General features: G+C 41.4%; 1 protein-coding gene across 4 annotated transcripts in view; it reads right to left on the bottom strand.

The window, feature by feature from the left end:
• Nucleotides 1–1,912: 1,912 nt before the first annotated feature.
• Nucleotides 1,913–22,199, bottom strand: part of LOC100166941 (ecdysone-induced protein 75) — a 37,979-nt gene continuing 17,692 nt past the window's right edge. For 2 of the 4 annotated variants that reach the window (XM_016802193.2, XM_008182066.3), the window contains exons 2-7: nt 14,941–15,029; nt 10,847–10,991; nt 6,850–7,091; nt 5,794–6,012; nt 5,485–5,659; nt 1,913–5,314 (exon numbers count right to left, since the gene is read on the bottom strand). In XM_016802193.2, the coding sequence (XP_016657682.1) occupies nt 3,666–5,314; nt 5,485–5,659; nt 5,794–6,012; nt 6,850–7,091; nt 10,847–10,991; nt 14,941–15,029 (2,519 nt within the window). In that variant the 3' untranslated portion in view covers nt 1,913–3,665. Of the gene's footprint in view, nt 5,315–5,484; nt 5,660–5,793; nt 6,013–6,849; nt 7,092–10,846; nt 10,992–14,940; nt 15,030–15,247; nt 15,309–18,116; nt 18,284–22,199 lie in introns of those variants that run through there. The other 2 variants (XM_008182067.3, XM_008182068.3) reach the window with 2 other exon arrangements.

The raw sequence follows: 22,199 nt of genomic DNA, 5'->3' as shown, positions 1-22,199 counted from the left end.
TTTTCACGTCGCACGCCGGAGACGGTTTTTATAATCTTATCACGCGTTTACGGTCTATTATACCGCGTGGTCGCCGCAGCACACATCACGTTATTATCATCAATTGTGTATGATAATAATAATAATATGGATTATTGATAAATCATAAAATATGTGTGTGCGTGTTATCGACAGTCGTATTGTTGTAATCTCGTCGTCTCAAGGTCAATGCCGTCGACCGCGCACCGCACCCGCACGGTGACCATTCTGCCACTTCTACAGACTATACTAATACCTACTATCGTTGATATTTATCATACACTTGTTTTTATGCTACCATTGTACACGTATTAGGTAATATTTATACGGTTAATCAATTTATGTAAATAATAATATTATACTGTTTATAACCGGCATCGATCTCGAGCTATAGTGAATTACGAGTACGTGTCACATTGTTGGTATTGCACTCGGACTCAGCTGCAGCTGTTGCAGTCGAGTCACCACTTTCGTCGCCTGCAGCTCGTCCTGCTGCAGACGATCGAATAATATCATAACGTCCACCGTGTTCCTACCCCGTAGCGCATTATTATTAATTTTTGTCTTCAACCTGTCGTAAAGTCGCTTGGACAATATTCATACTAGAACATTAAAACGCCCTACGCAGTGGTCGTCTGACGCGAGGCACGTCTCATTGAAATATATTAAAAATAATGATAATAACGGCAGCTGCCGATGTCATAGCACGGTCGCCGTGTAGCGTTTCACGGGAAAGTGAGCTAATTTATATAGCGCACCGGACAAGTAGGTCATCAGACGGCTGCTGCGGCGCGGCGGCGGCGGCTGCGCTATGGCATTGAAAAACCGTATCCTGCTCGCCGCCGCAGGATCAAATCGTCCTGTCGTCGATTCAAACATACAGAGCGTTCGTATCGACTTCCACCGCCGCCACCGAGGGTGACTGCTACTACAGTTGTACGTCATCGGCACGTAACGATCTATCACGGCGTTAGGGTCGCAGAACGAGTGAGGGTATATACAATATATCTACATACGCGGGATAAGAGACACAGGGCAGATCGCCGGAGAAGGGGAAATGTACGAACCGCGTGTTATCATATATAAATCACATATATTTTTTTTAAATAAAAACGACAGTAATTTTATTTTCATTACAATAATCAGACAGTTTTTATTTTTTTTTTCTCTTTTTTTCGATTCTCATATACATATACAATGATAAAATCATACACACACATACACATATATATATATATAAATATATATATTATATACTATACATGTACACGCAAAGACCTTGGAAAAGGATAAAAACAAAAAAAATACAATTAATAATCCCAAGCTTAAAAAGGAAAAACAAAAAAAAATATTACACAATGCTAACAGTCATAAGCACACGAGAAAAAAATATTTTAAACTTAAAAAATAAACATTGGTACATTTTTTTTAACACGATAATTGTTTTCTTCATATTTTCAAAACATTATGATAATATAATAATTAATAATAATAATAATAATAATAATAATAATAATAATATATAATTATATATAGTATGTTTATAACAGAATACTAATTTAATATGTAATGTATCAATATTAATATTAATATTGATGTTGGTTTTTTCGTATATAGTTTTTGATTGTATGATTATAAATATTTATATACATTTACATGTATATATTATAATGTTATATTTTATATATGGGGGTTGCAATGCACGTGAAAAAAACTGTATATAGTAGTTAATTACGATATGCCTACCGGAATCGATGAGTAAAAAAAGTGGGGGAAAACACAAAATTATTACTGTCTAGTATATAGTTATACATAATATTATATGCATATTTACACACGCGCGCACAACACACAACACCACACACACATATTATTATTTAGATATTATATTATATTGTACTCGACCTATTTTTTTTTTTTTTGTATTTTATATTATACCATATTTTATTCATTTCTATCGCAGTACATAGTAAATTAAATAAATATATCACGAGATGAGCGGCGGCATCAATGTCCGAACATGCGATAATCGTGTATTTCACTCGTTGACGACGAACTTATGTCTCATTATGGTATCAAACACACACTCACACACATTGGTATTACGTATCGTTACCATATTATATCGTCGTCCTTCACGGACATTCGGCTGATCATTCGTGTTTTTAATTTTAATTTTTATTATTTTCTCATTAATGTCATGTGAAACTTTATAATATTATTATATACGACCGGTAAAGGAAATCGAAATATAGTCCATCGAACACTCCTCATTTTATTTTTGTGCAAAAAATATATAATATAATATAGTGTCTCACTTCAGCTGCAGCAGTGGGAACAATAATACGATTGGTACACCAGTCTTATGGAAGTATTGGTGGTGGTGGTGGTGGTAGTGTTGTAGGGCAGGGAGAATGGGAATTAGTTTTTGGCTTATGTACAAAAAAAATAAAATAAATAAAAAACAATATTGTGGGTCTGAAAATTTGTACTGGCCAACTCGATTTTTTATATCGCAAATAAAAACACAAATATGAAATATAATATATATATAGGGATTGCTGTAGAAATATTTTTTTTTTTACAGGCTACATGCCCAGAAACGAAAAAACCAAACCGCGCGAGGCGTCATAAAATAAAATTAAAAATGGCTTGACACTTCCCTCAGTCTCAAAAATTTATCTCGAAAACATTCAAAATGTATATATTATGATATATATATATATACATACTGGGTTTTTGCTTCGTAAATTTAAAATCGTATTTACAACAAAAAGAAAGAAAAAAAAGAGGTCACTATTTAACCATTCTAATATAATATATAACTATCAAACATTATATATAAATGTAGTGTATACACATATATATTATATAGGTAATGTTCAAAAAGGAAAACGTCAAATCGGTTTGAACCGTTAATAACTATATACCAGGATGAATATCATAGAGTCTCTAACTACGATGGGCAAAAAACCAAATTATTTTGTAACTTACACGGTAAAATGTAATATGTACAGAATAAAACCAAATGCGATCCTTAAAATGTATATCACATTTAAAAATAAAAATAAAAAGAAATAAATGTTTTCATAATAAATGTATTATATATAATTATACTTCTACATAAACATAAATATTTTATAATTTGATATATATATCACGCGGGGTGTCGTCGGAAAAAATCGGTCGATTTGTAAATTTGTACATTTTTGTTTTAATATTTTTCTCGTAAATCCAAAAAAATAGTTATGTGGAAAACGTTTGTATAATAATTATTAAATAGAATAAAGATAGTTAAATATATATATATATGTATATATATAGAGAAAAATAAGAGCATGAGATATATATATATATGTATTATGATATTATATAATTAAACTTAAACTCGTAAGGCCTAATATTTTATAGTAATATGTACACAGTTGTATGTATTGCCACAAAAAAAAAAATTAAAATTAAAACAAAAAAAAATTATTAAAATAGGAAAACGATCACCGCACCTGTTTTGGTTTGCGTATAGAAACCCCATTTGTTTCCAATTGTTGATTTTTTTCGTGTTTTGGTCTAGAGATTGACTCTCGTGAGATCGAGTCGATGCGGTTACGTACGGCAACGGGGAGTGTGGTGGGCGGGGTGAGGGTGGATTACGCTTCCATGGCCACCTGAGCGGGAGCAGGAGATGGTGGCGTGGTGGTACCACTGCCGACGGCGGACGTCGGCGACGGGGACAGCTTTTTGGACAGGTTGAGCGGCTGCTGGTGAGCGGCCGCCGCTTCGGCCGCGGCTGCGTTGGTAATGCCCACCTGGAGGTTGACAACGTTCGGCGACGGTGTGCGGCGCATGACCATTGACAGCGCCGACGGCGGTGGAGACGCACACGACGAAGACGACGGCGACAGGACCCGCGCCAAAACGCCACCACTGCTCACGGTCGACGACGCATACCTGCTGGAAGGCGGCGTCGGTGATAATCTGCAACTGTTCTGGGCCAAGGCAGATGTAATGACAGGCGTGTGTTGCCACCTGGTCGGAGGTTGTTGTTGGTGTAGATGGTGGTTGTTGTTGTTGTGGTGGTGGTGGTGGTGGTGTTGTTGCGTTAGTTGTTGTTGGTAACCGCTGCACGCCGTATCCTCGCGCATTATAAAGTTGTGAATGTCTTCGGTGCGTTTGATCTGTTCCGCGGTCATCTTTGGTGTCTCGCGCAGCGACTTGGCCAGCGTCGAGTGAGTGCTCGACAACGACGACGACGTGAGGTGATGGTGCAGTTGCGGCGAATTGTGGTGGTGGCTTTGTTGGAGGTGGTTGAGGAGGGTACTGTTGTTGTGGACGGTAGTCGCCACCGACGGTCGGACAGCCTCAGCCTCGGCAGAGTCTTTGGCGCTGCGTAGGGCTCGGAACTTTTTGTGCGGCTTGTACGCCTCGTCCATCAGTGAGTTGGTATCGTACAGTGGCGGCGCCTGGAGCACGCGCTTCAGCACCGGCATGTCTTCAATGGCCGGATGATGCGAGTCGGCCGACATGACGGCGTCCTCGACGGTGGATCGCGGGCTGGAGCACACTGAAGTGGGCGCGCTGTGTGGCATCGGTCTGTCCAGCTTCTCCGTGCCCGACTCGATTCCAGAGTCAGTGGGCGAGTCCTGCTTCCGCTGGTACCGGCGGCAAGACATCGGCCGGACGATCACCTGGTGATGTAGTTCGTCCGACGGCGCGGCTGCATGCCGCCTGATCGGGCACACGGCCCCAGCCAGCGAGGCCGCCAACAGAGGAGCACTCGCAGCGTGTTTGCTTGGTCCATGATGGTATTCGTCCGAGCACACAGACTCGGTGCTGGACACCGATCCCAGCGGGCTCTTGACTTCGTCCAACATGGCCAGACTCTTCATGTCCTCCACGGAAGTGGTCTCATCCGACCATGACGACGAGCCTGCCTCCTCCGGGCTCTTGCGGTTAAAATCGTCGGTTCCGTTCATCATCAGGCTCCACATGCCACCGATGTTCTGATGGTGTTGGACAGCGGCGGATGCGATGCTGGTCGTGGTGGTGGTGTCTTGATGCTGTTGCTGCTGATGCTGTTGCTGTTGGTCCAGTTGGTTTTGCTGTTCGGTCATCTTGAACGCCAGCAGTTTCTCTGAGTGCAACGTGTTGAGCGTCCTTAAGTCCGGGATTTTCTTCAACAGTTCTTGGCACAAGCTAGGACGGTCCGGATGGTTTTGCATGAGCACCGACTGCAACGCGCATTTTAACTGTTTGTGCATGCGTTCGATGAATTCGACATTGCGCAAGCCTGGGCGATCTGTTTTTGAAAAACAAAAATAATACCGAACGTTTTAAAACTTAACTCTCCGTAAATACTAAAATGTATGTAACATATAAAAGTAATGTTATGATTCGTTATTTTAGTGCGTAAATAAAATAAATATGAATAATAATTATTAATTAGTAATCTCGTAAATCGACACTTACCGGCAGCGATCACGATGACGGCGTTGAATAGACCAATTTCCGAATCGTTTAGTCGCATTGCGTTCAACCTTTCGGCAAACTCGAACATGGAATCAGTGAGGAATCTAGCGTTGGAGTATGCGCAAACCGATTCTCTGCGCAACACTTGACCGTTGAGCGTCACCATGCTATTACACTGCGCGAAACAAAAAGAGGAAAAATCGAGGTCAATACACGTCGAAAAAACCATGACACGCAGATATGCATTATACGTGTATATAGGTATATAAGTATTGATACTCGTTGGTACACAATTACTTAGACACTTACCTCAGAGTCGAACATGCAGGCCAAGCGAACAAGTAGCACCTCGAAAACACCGGCTTTGAGCAAGGTCACCTGGTCGTCTTGGGCGAGTAGCCCGAAACCAGGTATGCGCTTGGCGAACTCGACCACGCCGCGTATAGCCGGCGAGAATCGCTTCGAAAAGTCGTTCAATAGTTCTTGTTGTCCGGTGACGGGTCGTGGACTCGGGTTCAACGGGCAAGCCTGCACATGGAAGAGAAAAAAACGGTGTCGGATGAGTAAAGGTGCGAAGATTAATTGTTATTATTTAATTTATCGCGACCTTGATAGTGGAGGCGACGCGTCAAGGGCGACAACGTTATTAAAAATGACAATTCATAATATGGACAAGACGATAATAAGAGATACGTATCGGGTTTTAAACGGGTTGCACCATCGCGCTCGGACAGAATACAACGGCGTTTGAACTACGGCGATCGGTGGCGATCGCCGCGACGCACATTTACGGGAAAACGTTTTGGTGGAGGGGCGGAGAGAGGTGCGTGAGAGGCGTGCGTCACCCGCGCCGCGGCAGGTAATAAAATAATAATTATTATAAAGTCGTTTAGGAAATTCGGTGGCAACAAGGCCAAGGACGAGTCGCGGAGAAATTGGTACTACTTCGCTGTGCCGTATTACCTGCGGCGGCTGCGAGAAAACAGCAAAGAACAACGAAATTTCCAAAAATAATTAATGCGCACAGTAAAAGCAAAAAATTAAAAATCGAATGAAATGGATCCAAAACGCGCACCGCGAAACGATGCAATAAACGTTTGCACGTATGCACGATAATATATAATATTATAAAATGTATAGTTTTGTAAACACCGAGCTGTGTACACAAATATTTGCATACCAGCAGACCTTGTTGATTAACGTACAAAACATGTCGTCAAGGTTCTTCCTGGACGATATGATCATAGGTACACGCACGAATAACGTAACAAAATAAGCACACGTAAAATCGAATTTTAATAACGTTGCACTACTATATTTTAGAGGGCGAAAACTATTGTAATAATGATTGTGTGTTAAACTCACCAGTGTCGGATGGCACAAGGTGTAATTTGGCTGTTCGCGGGCACGGGCCAAAGTGGGCGCGACCTTGTCAGACGTGAAGTCGCAAGTCTCCAGATGTGCCCTAACCACGCTGGCGACGAGTCTCTGGTCGTCTTCAAGCTCCGCCACGGCGGCCTTCTCCTGGCTTTTGGAGTTACTGCTGTGCTGCATGGCGGCCATTATACGAGCCTTTTCCCGTTTGGGCACACGACCGAATCGTACAGCTGTAAAAGATAAAAACACGGTCCGTTTAGAAAAAAAAAATATTTAACAAAACGGGACGCACAAAAACAGATTTTAAATTTATTTTTTTTTAGTCGGTATGTAATAATAAGTAATTTAGTGAGGCGAGAATTGAAGGGGCGAAGGGAAGAAAAAAAACCAGGTCAGTCGTCCGTACGTTTTGTTGTGGAATCGCATTTGGCCAACATGATGATGCGACCGTCGTGAACGCGCGCGGATGTTACACTGCGACTGCTCTCAGCTACGGACGCCGCGGCGCAGCACACACGAAACGAACAACGGTGGCGACGGCGGCGGCGGTAGTGGTAGCAGCAGGTGCCGGGCAAATATCCTGCGCACTGTCCCTTTCGAGGCGGCGGCAATCACACACACTCACAAACAACACACTCACGGGGGCGCGCGCGCATATTTAGACGTACCACCCGCGGGGGGGGGGGTAGATATTTGCCCTTGACTCGTAATGCCCTTGAAACGAACCAAGCGAATCGATCCGGACTGCCGTCGAAACGCGTGATGTATACGTGAGTGTGTGTTTGTGTGGGCGCGCGTTAACGAAAACCAAGTAGAGGAGAAAAATCGCGACGGTGAAAGTCAAACAATAATAATAATATAGAATAATATATTATATTATGGTGAATATTATTTGTGTTGGTTTTTTCTATTATTTTTTTCCACGCGGCTTTCCCGAGATGTGATTTGGGTCGACGTAGTCGCCGTTGTTCGTGGGGGCGCGAATGAGAGAGAAATTGGTACACAATTTCACTTTTACCGAGGTCGACTAGAAAGTAAGCGTACGACAACACGCACGAACGCGCGCGCGCCCGCGCAACTATAACGCTGCGCGCGGAGAGGGAACCGCCGACGCGCGGTTCTGCGGCGTGCGCGCTCAAAGACGAGGACGACGAAAGCGCGCTGTGGCCCCAAAAAAACAAATACACACAAGTGTGTGCATCTTTGGCATATTATTATGATACCGCGAAATTCGCGTGTTTCAAGACCGAAACGACGCATGGCCGTTAAAAGGTCGCAGCAAGAAGAAAAATAATCCAAATAATTAATAAATACGTACGGGCATTGGAGTAACGTACGACTCCGTTGCAGAGTATGTCCTTTAGGATGGATTTTTTACTCATTTTGGTATAGTTTTAAATAATAATTATATCGACAGCGATAGTAATAATAAATAAACAGACGGGAAAAAACCACGAACACACGATATTTTGTTATTTGTAACTCAAACGGCGAACAAACAGAAATGGCACTACGAAAAATCGCAATTATCCCGAGTTTGCAGACGACGGTAGTAAACAATTATTGTCATTGTCGTAGACGAGAGATATCCAAAAACAGCGATCGGCAACGACGTTTGGAAAAAATTCGCACGTACGTAATATCACGCGTTAACAACACTGCCGGTGCGCGATGCAACCAAGTTTCGGCGTACGACGGACGACATTTCCCGGACGAGACCGGACGAGCGTACGCGGTTCACGATCACAATGAGCCCGTTTCACGGCCACACGCCAACGTCCGCCACTGCGTTCGATTCGGCGGCGCTCGTTGGTGGGGACCCGGCGGCGGCAATGGTACACGTCGAGAAGAGTAGGGTCGGCGGCGGGTACGAGATGGCACGGCTCCCCCCACCCACTCACCCAACAAACGACGACGACAACGACGCCGCCGCCGCCCGGTGAAATACACGCTTCGGTCGATCGCGTACCCTTGAACTTGGGCACGGCGCGTGCGGCAGCGAGCGCGAATCGCGCGGCACGCTCAAAGGCACTCACCCCCCCCCCCCCATCGGTACCCCATCGTCGAGCACCTTTCTCGGCCGGACCAAAGCGAATCGCCGACGAGACGCATTTGGGTCGCGGCCGTTTTGTACACAACGATGCAGTAGTATTTATCATTATTCATAGCGATATTGTTATAATAATTATCATTATTATAACACACGGTGTGAGGTGGAGGCCACACACACTAATATTATGCAGTGTCCACCAGGAACGACGTTTCGGTCAGTGTCGTTTCTATGTCGATCGTTCAACGATATTATAATATCGTTATTATTATATTGTTAATGTAGTTGTCGCGCACAAAGGCCGTCTCAAACGCGCGCGCTGTGAAAAAAAACCGACGCGTTTATCTCGCTATAATATATCATTGCTTCGAGGTCGACCGATAGCGCGCGGAGTACACTTGTTGTAGGCGCGCGCGCACAAGGTCGATAACTCGGAATAATAATACTGATATTGTAAATTATTAAAACGTCGGTTACAGTAAAATCAGAGTTATAAATCGTTATTATAAATCGTTAAGAGTGTTGCAGTCGACGGTCGTCTGCCGTACGGTTTTTGCAGCTGTCGTCGTATTTTTCGAACACTCCGAGTTACACGCCTCCGCAGATCGTATCGCGAATTTTTTTTTGTCGTCGGTCGAGCACACCGGCACTGCCATCTGGCGGCGGGGCCGCGACAACCATTGTCGCGCTGCCTGGCCGCTAGAGGTCGCCACCATTCACCGCGAAACGACCATGACAATATTTTTTATTATTATTATAATTAAATAATTATTGTTTGCGCACAAGCGGTTTTATATATTTTTTATTTGATTAGTCACCGAAAGAGAAAAATGTCAAACGTCAATTCGAAATTATTTTATTTTATTCTATAAATTCTTCGATAAAAACCGAATTACCTACATATTGTTATATAATGTTTCTCATGATGGGGCTTAGGAATCTGTTCAATCAAAAACCGTATTGCAATTTTTATCGACATAATATTTTAATAATTGTCCGGTATTGTTTTGCAAAAAATATGTTGTTATCTAATAGACTAGGCGGTCTAGGGAACGGTGTATCAGCGGCGGCGGTTGTTGTGCAGTTGTTGGCGAAAGAGCAATCGGGGCGGCCATCGACATCGAGAGTTGAACGAACTGCTAAAAAACAGGTCATTGCGACTGTTCTTTGTGTATGCGCATAATAAACCACTCAGCGGCGGCGGCGGCGTTACGTCATTGACCGATTACACACACACATATTATATTATACACATTGGACAGCAGATAGGCCAGTCACATATATTATATATGTATATGTATTGTACACATATATAATATATGTATGTGTGTGTTATATGGCATACATATATAATATATAGGACAATATAGGTATATGACGTTATTCTGTACAACCGATATATGACATCGTTGAGTGTGCCGAAATTGTCGAAAATAAAACGTAGCAAAAAAATGTGTGCACATAATATTATTATCATAATAACATAATTTGTACATGAAATAATATGCAATAATAATAATTATTCCATTATTGTCTGCGGGATAACGACGACACCAAATAAATAATATGATTTAATCAATAATAGGTAATGTGAGACACACCACGGTGACGGTTAAAAATCGCGTTTGACGAATTAATCACAACTCGGTCGCTGTTAGGTATAGGTCATGGAAAACTATATAAAGGTGCCACACATTATTATATTTCTGCAGCTAGCCGCACTGTTTATGAGTGTATTTAAATAGCCGAAGGTTAGGTTAGTTATATTGTATAATATGTATATAGTCGGGCAGACGGGTTTTCGTATGTGTATATGGTAATATTTTTATATTAATATAATAAGATATCATACATGACATTGTAATAGGTAAGTAATAACGATAAAATGGTATATTAAACTATTATTATAATAAGAAATAATAAAACTATGCTCACCGTCTCGACTCATGCCGACGCTGATGCACTTGCGGAGCCGGCAATATTGACACCTGTTCCTGTTGATTCGCAAGATGTTGCATTGTTGATTCTTGGTGCATGGCCGGTACTGGATCTTCTGCTGGATGCTTCGGCGGAAAAAGCCCTGTAACCGATCGGTAGACGACGTATAGTTATTGGACGAACTGGTCGTGCTACAGTCGGAGTCGTCCGTGTCCGCCGCGCTGGACTCGGCGCCGGAATCGCCGGTGCACCGCCAGCACGCAGACAACGTTTTTTCCGTACAAATTGGCGGCATTTCGGCGAGTGTATAATATTATAGATTACGACGTGCGAGTATGTTATAATATTATTATCTTTAACCAATAATAGAGCGAAACCGATCAGGCAGATTTTTTTTTTCCACTATTATAAAATTATATGAGCAAAAATTTTTTTTTTTACAGTTTTCACATTGATGTCGTATAATATCAGGTGTATAATTCATATATTAATATATATTATCGTGACGGAAAGGAAAAAAACGCTTTTTCGCACACACTTAAACACACACAGACACTGAGGCTAACAGCTCGCGACTGCAGGCGCGTCTACAATATTGTAATATACGCGCCACACTACTCCGGTTGGCTTGCACGACGGTTCTGCCGGTCGGCGGCGGCGACGATGACCCAATTGCGGTGCGTTAAACTCGTCGCTGCCGCCGTCACCACCACCACGGTAAAAATATATATTTTTATTTTTATTATTATTATTATTATTATATTACGCGGCTCAGCTCTGTTATAATAACGTCTAGAAAACAACGCGGCGGCGGGAGGAATGACTCCCACCGGGCGCGGGTGCAAAAAACTGCACGCACACGTATCTATGTATATATATATATATATATAATAGAATCTACCTGACTGACTGCCTTATATATATATATATTATGTATACCTGCAAGTCGACGGGGCCCGTTATATGACGCACCGAAGATGCAGCGAGACCGCGGTTGCGGTATATTATAATATTATGTACTAGAGGAGGGGAGAAGAGAGCTAGTGGTGGCGGTGCACAATATTATTATTATGATTATATATATATATATATACATATTCGTGTGTGTATAGCTACATATACAAGTAAAAGTACATAACGGTGAGCGCTATAATACAAATATAATATAGGTAACCATTTCACAGCTTCCCCACCTAATCGCACCTGCGACCATAGCAGTGCGGAGTCAACAACACTATGTGTTCGAGTTTTTATAGCAAAAAAACGGGGAGGGGGTGGCTCTACATATTTATCTCGTTATGAATTATATTGTTATTGCGATGACCACCAACCCACGACAAAATACATTTTTTTCAAGAAATTCAATTCGGCTACACTATAGTATTAGACTGATACATATTATTGAAAGAATGACGCGAGCCCCTTTCCGCCCTTATAATATAATACATGATGATATATGCTTAAATTAATATATTATTCTGTGTATACCTTAACATTTTCTGTTTTGCCAGCAGTTTGTTCAGCCGCACACTTAACACTACGCCACTTTATGGGCATTATAACTTGAGTACTACGTATAGGTGCGATAAATGCGATATTCGATCATTGAACTCAGTGACACACGTATATACCAAGTAACCTCACATTTATCACTGTGTATATAAGGTAGGTATATACGATAATATTGTTTTATGATATTTGCACGCGTATAAACTGCGTGCGTGTTCAAAAATCGCTGCGAAACTAGAGCGTTAAAAAATTTAGATTGCGCGAATTGTATATCATATAATATATTGTTTGCGTACATATGTGCAGGCATAACATGATAATGTTTTATGACAGGTCAAACGACACTCGAATATTTAGTTAGTCGAGGGGATAATATCTGTGTCATAAAAAAAAAAATATGCGAAGGACAAAGCCCGATGATAAATTCATATAACATTATATTATTATATATAGGTATGTGTATGCACATGTATATAACTTTTTTTATGTTGCGCGGGGAACGACGACGAGCAAGTAGTTTTATTTTTTTTTACAATTTAATTGACAATTGACCTAAAACCAAAATAGTAAAAATTAAATATTAAACTGTCCAACAACCGGATTACCAGAGTATAATAGGCAAGAACGATTCAGAGTGAAAAAAATAGCCATCGTCGTCATCAACGATTTGGGACGGAAAAAAAAACTGATTTTGCAAACGTTTTACACAGATCCGTTTTGATAAATAATATGCAAATAGAACACCATACACACATACATACAGCACATTTGTAATATAATATATTATAATATAAAACGTGCTAGTGTGTGCGGTTTGTTGGCCTGGCGAAAAGTCATTGGCCTATGACGTCATATCGGCCTAATTTCATCACGAATACCCGGTCCGCCCTGGTTGTGGCGGCGACGGCGCGCTGAGCGGTGTCAACGCACTCGACGACGGTGGTGGCCGGGTCATAACTCCCGGGGATTTCCGAATCACGCGAGAGAACGTCGCAATAAACAAGTGAGTACATCGCATATTATGATATTAATACTATGATGACGAGTATATGTCATAAGTGAACAAAATATGGTAGATAATAAAAACGGACCGTACTTGACTACGATGAGCAGGAGGAGGATATAAAATCCACGGTCGTCCGGCCGCAGTATGCGATAAATCTCTATACCTACTCGAATTTTTACAGTTATAGGATGGAACACAAAAACCTAAACAACATAACAACAACAACAACAACAGCGTGTGTGTGTTATAATATAACATACATATATATACCTATACGTATAAGAATAAAAAAGGCTAACGGGATTCACTGCAACAACCCTTGGACCTCCGACGAGGTCAGCGTCAACAAGTAGTTGTGATATTATAATACATATTATAATAATATTATAATATATACAAACAGCTAGACGTATTGTAAGCATGCGTGGTTTATACCATGATATAATATAGTAGCCCTGAACCGACCGCCCGCCGTTTGCGGTACGCGCACATTTTTCTGTATACGTCAACCCTTATTTTTTTTGTTCCCGACCCGGTAATGTACGAGCGACGTGACAGGACGATAATGTAACGGCCACGTGTCCTTCGAAAATGCCACCGCGTGCGGCGCCGCTTGGATAACGGTACAAAATAGTAGGTATAAGTCTTAGAGAAGATACGTATATACACGTGTATAATATATATACCGTATACTTTATAGATGTATATTATGTATGTGTGAGTAAAATGAATGCGAACAAAAGACAATGGGTCGCCAAGCGCGTAACAAAAAGCCGCCGGCGAGATAAAACCGTGGCACGCACGGTGTGCAATCGTTATATTGTTTTATTATTGGTTTCGTACGTCATATTGTTTTTTGAACTAGGAGCTTGCAACAGAACGGCTCGGAGACCCGGGGGCTTAACTGAATCGTCATAAATAAATTTTTCGATAAAATTAAATAATTTTTTCCTCGGCCAGGAAGTCACGGCGGCGTACAGTATAATAAAATCATATATTTATATACATAAAAAATATAATAGGCGGAAACGAGCGGTTTTTATATTATATTTGTATTATTATAATATATATTTTATATAACTGCAGTTTGTTGCACCGCGAAGTACATATTATATAGGTATTATAACGGTGAACACCGACGCTGCGACCGCAACGGAGGTGGCTGCGCCGGAAGAAAGTGAAGAAGAAAGTGGACCGGTCCGAGTGAGGACTTTCGCTGACGTCAAAGACGCGGCGGCACGCGCTATCCGTTACGTCACGTCCTCCTCTTCCTGTCATAAGACTATATATTATGAGCGCATACTCCTCTCCTACTATTAACGTATAATATATATATATATATATATACTTTCCCCTCGGGTTTGGCGAACCGCAGAGTTCAAAAAACCTATCCGCCTATTGTGTTTGTGTGTGTATTATTATTATTGTTAGTGTATATTTATACTCGCACGTGCAAAAATATAATATAACATGATACACGCAACGTGTTATGCGCACTTCGGTCTAATTATATTATGTATAATTATATTTAATAGGTATAGGTATAACTACGTTTTACGCATGAACGTGTACTCACTTTGCATCCCTCACAAGAGTGTACGCCGTAATGGAACCCGGATGCTCTGTCACCGCATACTCGGCACAGTACTGTATCACCATCAAATTCTGAAACCATAACAAAAAAAATTATAAAATGGCTGCATTTATATAATACAATATATTGATATAATTATTATATGGTAATATTATATTTTGTAATTGTTGAGCTGTATTTATTGCTCAAAACGGACAGCTCTATAAAAATATAATAAAACATCATCATTGCTATGATCGTATATAGGTAAATTTAATACATTAAAGTATAATAAAAATGCTGATCTAACCGGAAATTTCATTCGAATCCCATCGGATAATTATCGTGTCTGGCATCGCGCAACGCGTATCGATTATTTTGTGTATATATTATAAAAGCGCGGGCGTCTGAATAATAATATTAGTCCGGAAATCGCTGACCCGTCGTCGTCGCACACCACACGATCTAACACTGAGGGTGTTTCGATGACCGAGGGTGGTAGAGTGCCGAGGTGCGTGAGGGATGCCGCCACCGCCGCCGCGTTCCGATTGGTGCTGGCAGACGGGGCCGTTTACGCCCACTACGTACGGACGGGGCGGTGCACGGGTTCATCGACCTTGACTTAGTTACCCGGTGGCCCGAAGGTCGGAGGATATTTCACCGCTGATGCGGTCGCTGGGCGTTCAAGTCTTTGTGCGCGTATAACACAACAAACTATCATAATATAATAATATTGTCAATCTCAATTTTTCGTCCCGTATACCTATTATATTATTTAATGTATAATACCTATTATAATAACATGAATGTCGATTGTGCGTCTGTGTCGGGGATAATATATGCGTATTTGTTTTTTTCAGAAACGGGTCGTCGTCCGGGTTAACGTCCGGTGGCAACGATGACGACTGCAGTGCCAAATGAATTCACAAATGCGGAACATTATAATATACTACATTAGGTACATTATACTGTTTAACGTGCAGTATAGTGATGACTAGCGTGTCGCGTGTAGTATATGTGTAGAGTGTGTGTGTGTATGTGTCGTGTGCATTATGCGTGTGTGCCTATACAATGCCGTTGACCCATTATAATATTAATTATTGTATTATATATTATAATTGCGTTTGGCGAATAATACAAAACACTATATAATACATATTATGCGTACACACATAACGGACCGAAAAACTAGCGGCGGCGGAGTTAGCTGGTGTAGTGGTGTTCGATGTGACCGAAAATCTTTAGGGGTTGTCCTTCGAACGCCTGATGAAATGTGTGTCACGTTATTATTATTATGAAAAAAAAAAATAATAATAATAATAATAATAATAATAGTAATAATGTATAAATAAAATTACACATACGGCGGTGGCGGCGGTTCGATAACCTGAGATTGCCGTAACCTATTAGCATTGTGTTACGCGAGGAGAGGCCGTTGCACTTTCTCCGGTCCCCTCGCGCCGACCGTCGCCGTTTTTTTTACCACTGTGCGTTGGCCAACTAGTCCTAGAATTCCAGCGAACTCCCCTCCACATTCGCACCGCCCACCACCCACCAATCCGTCAATCAATTGGCCAGTTTGTTTATTGTTATACAACGATGTTTTTTCCTCAGAACCATAACAACACATAGCGTACTAAGCGTATACCATCACCAAACCACTTAAGTGTGTTTAATATTAATATAGGTAGGTACAGCAAAATTTTGCGCTGAAAAAATAATTCGACGACGATACGATAAAAAAGCACTATACTTGTACAAATTCATGAAAAATAGTTTTTGATTTGTAGTGAAAATAAAGGAACAAAAAAAATTTATTTGAAGGTGGGAGGGGGGTAGCTCCCACCATGATGTAGAAAAATAAATAATATTATTATGATTGTCATCACATTAACTGTATGGCAACTGATGAGTTTAGAAAAGAGGCGGCAAACTGCGCCAGTACAGGTTGTGCAAACAATTTTAAAAAAAACCAGAGCGCCACCAATAGCACGGCGGGCGAGCGAAACGCGTGCTCCGCTAATATTACTGCACGCCGTCACCGCCGCCGTTGAGGCCGTTACGTAAGTAGCGACACGGTTACAGTCATGACCCAATTCTGGGCCGTTGAACTAATCCCGGCGGCCGGGCGCTCGGGTCAAGCAACTCTCAAGCGGCGCGCACCGCTCGCTCAAACGCTCAAACGCTCAATTCACCGCTCGTATCACGCGTATGCGAGAGGCGCGCGCGCAAAAGCATTATATATTATATTTTAATTGGCCCGCAGCCCAGTTATACGCCGCTACCGTCAGACAATACGCGCATGCACGCACAATAATAATAATAATTCACAATATAATATTATAATAAAATATATAATATATTATGTGTACACTGTAACCAGCACATAATAAAATGTAACTATATGCAGTGTAAACGTATAATATATATAAAATCAAATTAACGGTGTCGCGTTATTATTAAATTATTACACATCATCCGCCCTTGTATTACTTATATATTATAATTGTTATATATAATATAAGTATGTCGGGAATTAACGTAAAACCGAAAACGAGGTGTAAAAATGGATAAGTGATCGGGGCTAAGGTTGGCGTCAAAAGAAAAACACGAATTTCGCACGCTGACTTTGGTCATAATCAAGTGACTTTTTTATTCTACCACCGACGATGGTGGGGGCGGTGGCCTCCCGAGCGGGCGGTGCAACGGGAAACGGCCCAAGGATCGGTCGTTGACCGAGCGCCCGATTGTGGGTCAACGCGGCCTTGAGTGAGTCTGTGTCTGGTCGCTCAATACTGTTGCGCATGTGCCCGCCGGCCCATTTTCGCGCGCGCTCACACACACGCACTATTTACACGGTACAATTTATTCGCCGTCGCGGTCGTTCGTAACATTCGAACGTACACACTCACGCGCGTGCACACACACACGCACACACACACATGCTACGCTTATTATGTATATCATATACTCATACAAAAACAGTGAGCGTGCACGCACTCTAATAATATATACGCAACAAATAGGAAAAAAAAACCAAATTTAGAAACGCGAAATACACTTTGAAATTACATATATTATATTTTATAATTAATTTTCACCCACTAATCTTACATGGGCTACGTAGTTTTATTTTAATGTTATTGTACACGTTGTTTTTGTTTTTTTTACTCCCTTACCTTGCTTCACCGCTACGTCGTCCGTGGTATCGACTTCGTTTTGACTAATCATCGGAATGAATGCGAAAAACGATAATTAAATATTAAGATAGGCACCTATACTTAATGTAAATTTATGTTGTTGACGATAAATTATGGCACATTCACGTGGTAAACACCTTTACATATTATTATATTATTATTATCTAATGAAATCTCGTTGTATATTAAATATTGTAATTAATCGCTAATCCAGTAGGATATACACTGTTGTTATTATTGTTACGGTACATAAAATTGTAAATAGTGTAGGTACAATATGTGAATAGATAAATAAAAGCACGTCGCGCCCGTGGTGCGTCCCGAAACGTTCTGCGTGTGTATTGTGATGGCGCGCGGGGACCACCGAGGCGGCGGCGTGCCGGGCGCGCTCGGCGGCAGGGTCAATGTCCTTCACGAACGTTCCAGGGTTACGCCGCGGAGGGGGCAGAAACGGTCGTCCCGAAGGGTTTGCCGATCGCCGCCACGGGCGGCAGAGCAGCGGTTGACGTCATGTACACACCACACGCGCGCACTCGGTGTATACGCACACCCACATATATATTTGTTTGCGAATATATACACCGCGCCCGCTCCACCCACCCCACCACTATAAGCTCACGACCCTTCGGGTATTTCATTCGCGGATTCCCTTTCAAGAAGGATTCGCACCCCACGTGTATCGCCGCGTAATGAATAAAATTCGAGGGAGGCCTGACGCGAACGTGCTGCAGCGCGGCGGACTTTTAACACAACAGAAGAGCAAAACTAGTGTTTACTCATATTACAGTAAAATAGTAATGTATTATACAGGGCGCGAGGATGTTATATTATCATTATTTTTATTATACCGACAGTCTTCAAATATATGGTACATGTATAATACGTTACATCACTCTGTATACAATGACAGTTGTAGACAAACACACGCACACGAGCTATAGTCTAAAACGAGATTGGCAAACCGTGCACATAAAATAAAATATATCTTTGTTATTATTATTTCTTTATAGCCATTTTTTGAACTCTGTTTAGATTATAATATCGGTGCGTGTGTTATCTACGAGTAAATTAAAATATATTATAATATGCATAAGTATATACAGTATACACACAAACACAGATTACATGCAATGTTGACCCCAAAACGTAAATTTCACGGATTGATATTATGTATATATTTATACTACACCAACACTAATGCAGCTCGTTACGATATTAAAATAAATTCGCAAAAAAAAAAATTCGTGATAAAAAAAATAAATTATAACAAGCATTGCCGGAGGCGAAGCAAGTAAAATAAAAATACCTCGCGAACAGTACTACACTAGATGGGCAGTGCACGCGGGTTTTTGGAAAAAAAAAAAAAACAAAAAATAATAATAAAAAAATCCGTCCAATTTAATAATGCGAAAATATTTAATAAAAATCATATCGAGGTCAGTGTACTCTTCTCAAAGTTCACAAACACCGGGTCGTACACACGCACTGTAAGATATGCGAGGGGGTGGCGGTGGAGACCATACAGCGATAGCCTGTTGTGTGCGTATAAACAATTTATGTACACATGGGTATATATGTGTTTTTGTATACAGAGTGTGCGTTTGTATAAGACTATAAAACACAATATGTATGTATGTATGTATGTATGTATATATTAGGTATATTAATTTATATACATACATACACAAACATGTAACGCGAATCACCGTCGGCGGTAGCGGCGCCCGGTGGCGTTAAACCGAAACAGAATGCACGTGACTCGGAAAAGGGTTGATGACCTTTATGTGTGGCACGACGACCGGGGAACAGGTCGGCGGCTGCGTTACCACGGTTACCACGGTAGATACGGCTATGGGAGGTAAGCGGCGACGTGCAAACTTTTGAATAAGAAGCCCCTCGTTGCGACGGGTGTACACTGTATACGCACTTCCATTAACTATATAATATACATTAATAATTATATTATTATCTTAAGGCCCAGTTCTCGTGCGATTCACAAATCATTATTGTTATTAATAGCCCTGGGTGCACCTTGTCAAGTTTATAGTGCAGTAGTTACATAATGTCAAACTATTATACCAAAGTATAATAATATGATATATTATTATGTATATTATAATCCAATGATTTTTCCGATGCACAACAATAATAATAATCACTGTGTCGGAAAGTCACGCGGTGTGAAAAATATTTTACTGCCTATACCTACTAATATGATAAAATTTCTCGCGTGGGCCCCAATATGTTACGTACAGAGCAGTGTGATAAAGGAAAAAAATACGAATGGCTCTCACCTTGCCAAATCCGGGTCACCGGGTATTATATATTATATTTATTTATAATTTATTTACATCGTTATATAAAGTATGCGCGAGCGCTTGCCCGTCATCGACGTCGTCGTGGGGATTTTTCCGCCGATATTCGGGTCAAGTCGGGCGGGGATCGGGGCGGACGGGACAGGGCATTGCTCTCGGTCACAAGGGCGCGCGTTATTCGGGTATCCCGTGGCAACGGACATCGTCGAGCGACAAGAAGAACGGTGGACGGCCCAAAATATACACACACACACACACACATGATACACATATAGAAAATAAAAACATATCAAGGCCACCGCCGATGGTTTATATTTAAAATTGGACACGAATCCCATAATGCATATTATAATTTACGCGTGGTTAACGTCGCCTACTGAGTGGAATATAATATGAAAAATATAATCTTTGGTGAGTATAATTAAAATCGACATAATATTCGGCATCATTCTCTTTATTATTATTATTATATATAAGTACTAGGTATACGTCTGCATACATAATATCTACACATACCTCGAAGATCCTTAAATACACTATAATATGTCTGTGTCTTATTATTGTATATTTTTATTTAGTCACACATAACGGTTTTAGGTTTAGCCGAGTTTTCACTTTGGTCGATGACCTCTTGCGCATTGCACACACGAAAGTGAAACTGGTTCGGAGTAACCGTACATAAAAAAAATGATACTTATAATAATAATAATAATAATAAATAATATAATACTTTCACCGGCATCATGGAGAACTCTCACTTTTTTTAACGCGTTCCACCGGATCTCGCATAGGACTTCCTCTCACCCCACCCACCCACCATACACAAACACGTCTAAATCGCGACACACGTCCCGTAACGAATCGTCCGGTCGTATTAATACACGTTTCCCTTTTACGCCAAAAAATTATCAGCCATCATCGTTATCACTCCCCGGCCCTCGCTAATTCGTGAACCGCATCACATATATTATAGTATAAAGTCCTATCGGCGGTAATGGCTTTTAATAATAAAAACACACATATTATATGAGTATAATTAGACGAAATAGTAAGTAGGATGATGATGATGATAATGATGATAATAATAATAATAATAATAAATGTGTGTGTGTGTGTGTGTCGACGGACGATGTCGAAGTTGCGCAACGTAGTTACGATTACGCGAAGGTGACAATGAAACAAATATGTATAATATTATAATGGAATTATATTATACCTATTTATTGTAATTTAAAAAGAATATAATACGATAATGACGTGTGCACGCGCAGCAGAAGAGCGAGAGAGAACGACGCTGCATAATCATTGCCAAGAGATATACAATATACACACAAATATAATATGCAATATGTGTGCGTATTTTGTTCATTGTACACACTCGTGTATAAGCACATTTCGTATTGAAAAACACCTTGACGGCTTATAATATACCAGAGCGCCATGAGCCGAGAACGTGCCATGGCGGCGGCGGCGGCGGTGCCAATGAACTCGTGTCCTAGAACGGCGTGCCTGTGTGTGCGAACGCGGACGGCGTACGCGGTGCGGCGGCGCGCGGCCCGTGAGCGTTATCGCGAAACCCACACGGACCGCGGAGAGTCCGCGGTGGCTGGCGGGCGGGCGTAGGGTTCGGACGCGCGGCACCGGGCCGTTCGCCACTAACATCTTGCCCCAGTTTCGGTCGAGTTGAATAACCTACGGGGTCCCTGTTGTGATTGCTGACCTCCTTCGGGCGGGCAAGCGAACGATC

This window comes from Acyrthosiphon pisum, chromosome A1 (assembly GCF_005508785.2).
Source record: "Acyrthosiphon pisum isolate AL4f chromosome A1, pea_aphid_22Mar2018_4r6ur, whole genome shotgun sequence".
Classification (NCBI taxonomy): Eukaryota; Metazoa; Arthropoda; class Insecta; order Hemiptera; family Aphididae; genus Acyrthosiphon; species Acyrthosiphon pisum.
This window is presented reverse-complemented; position numbering and strand designations above follow the sequence as displayed.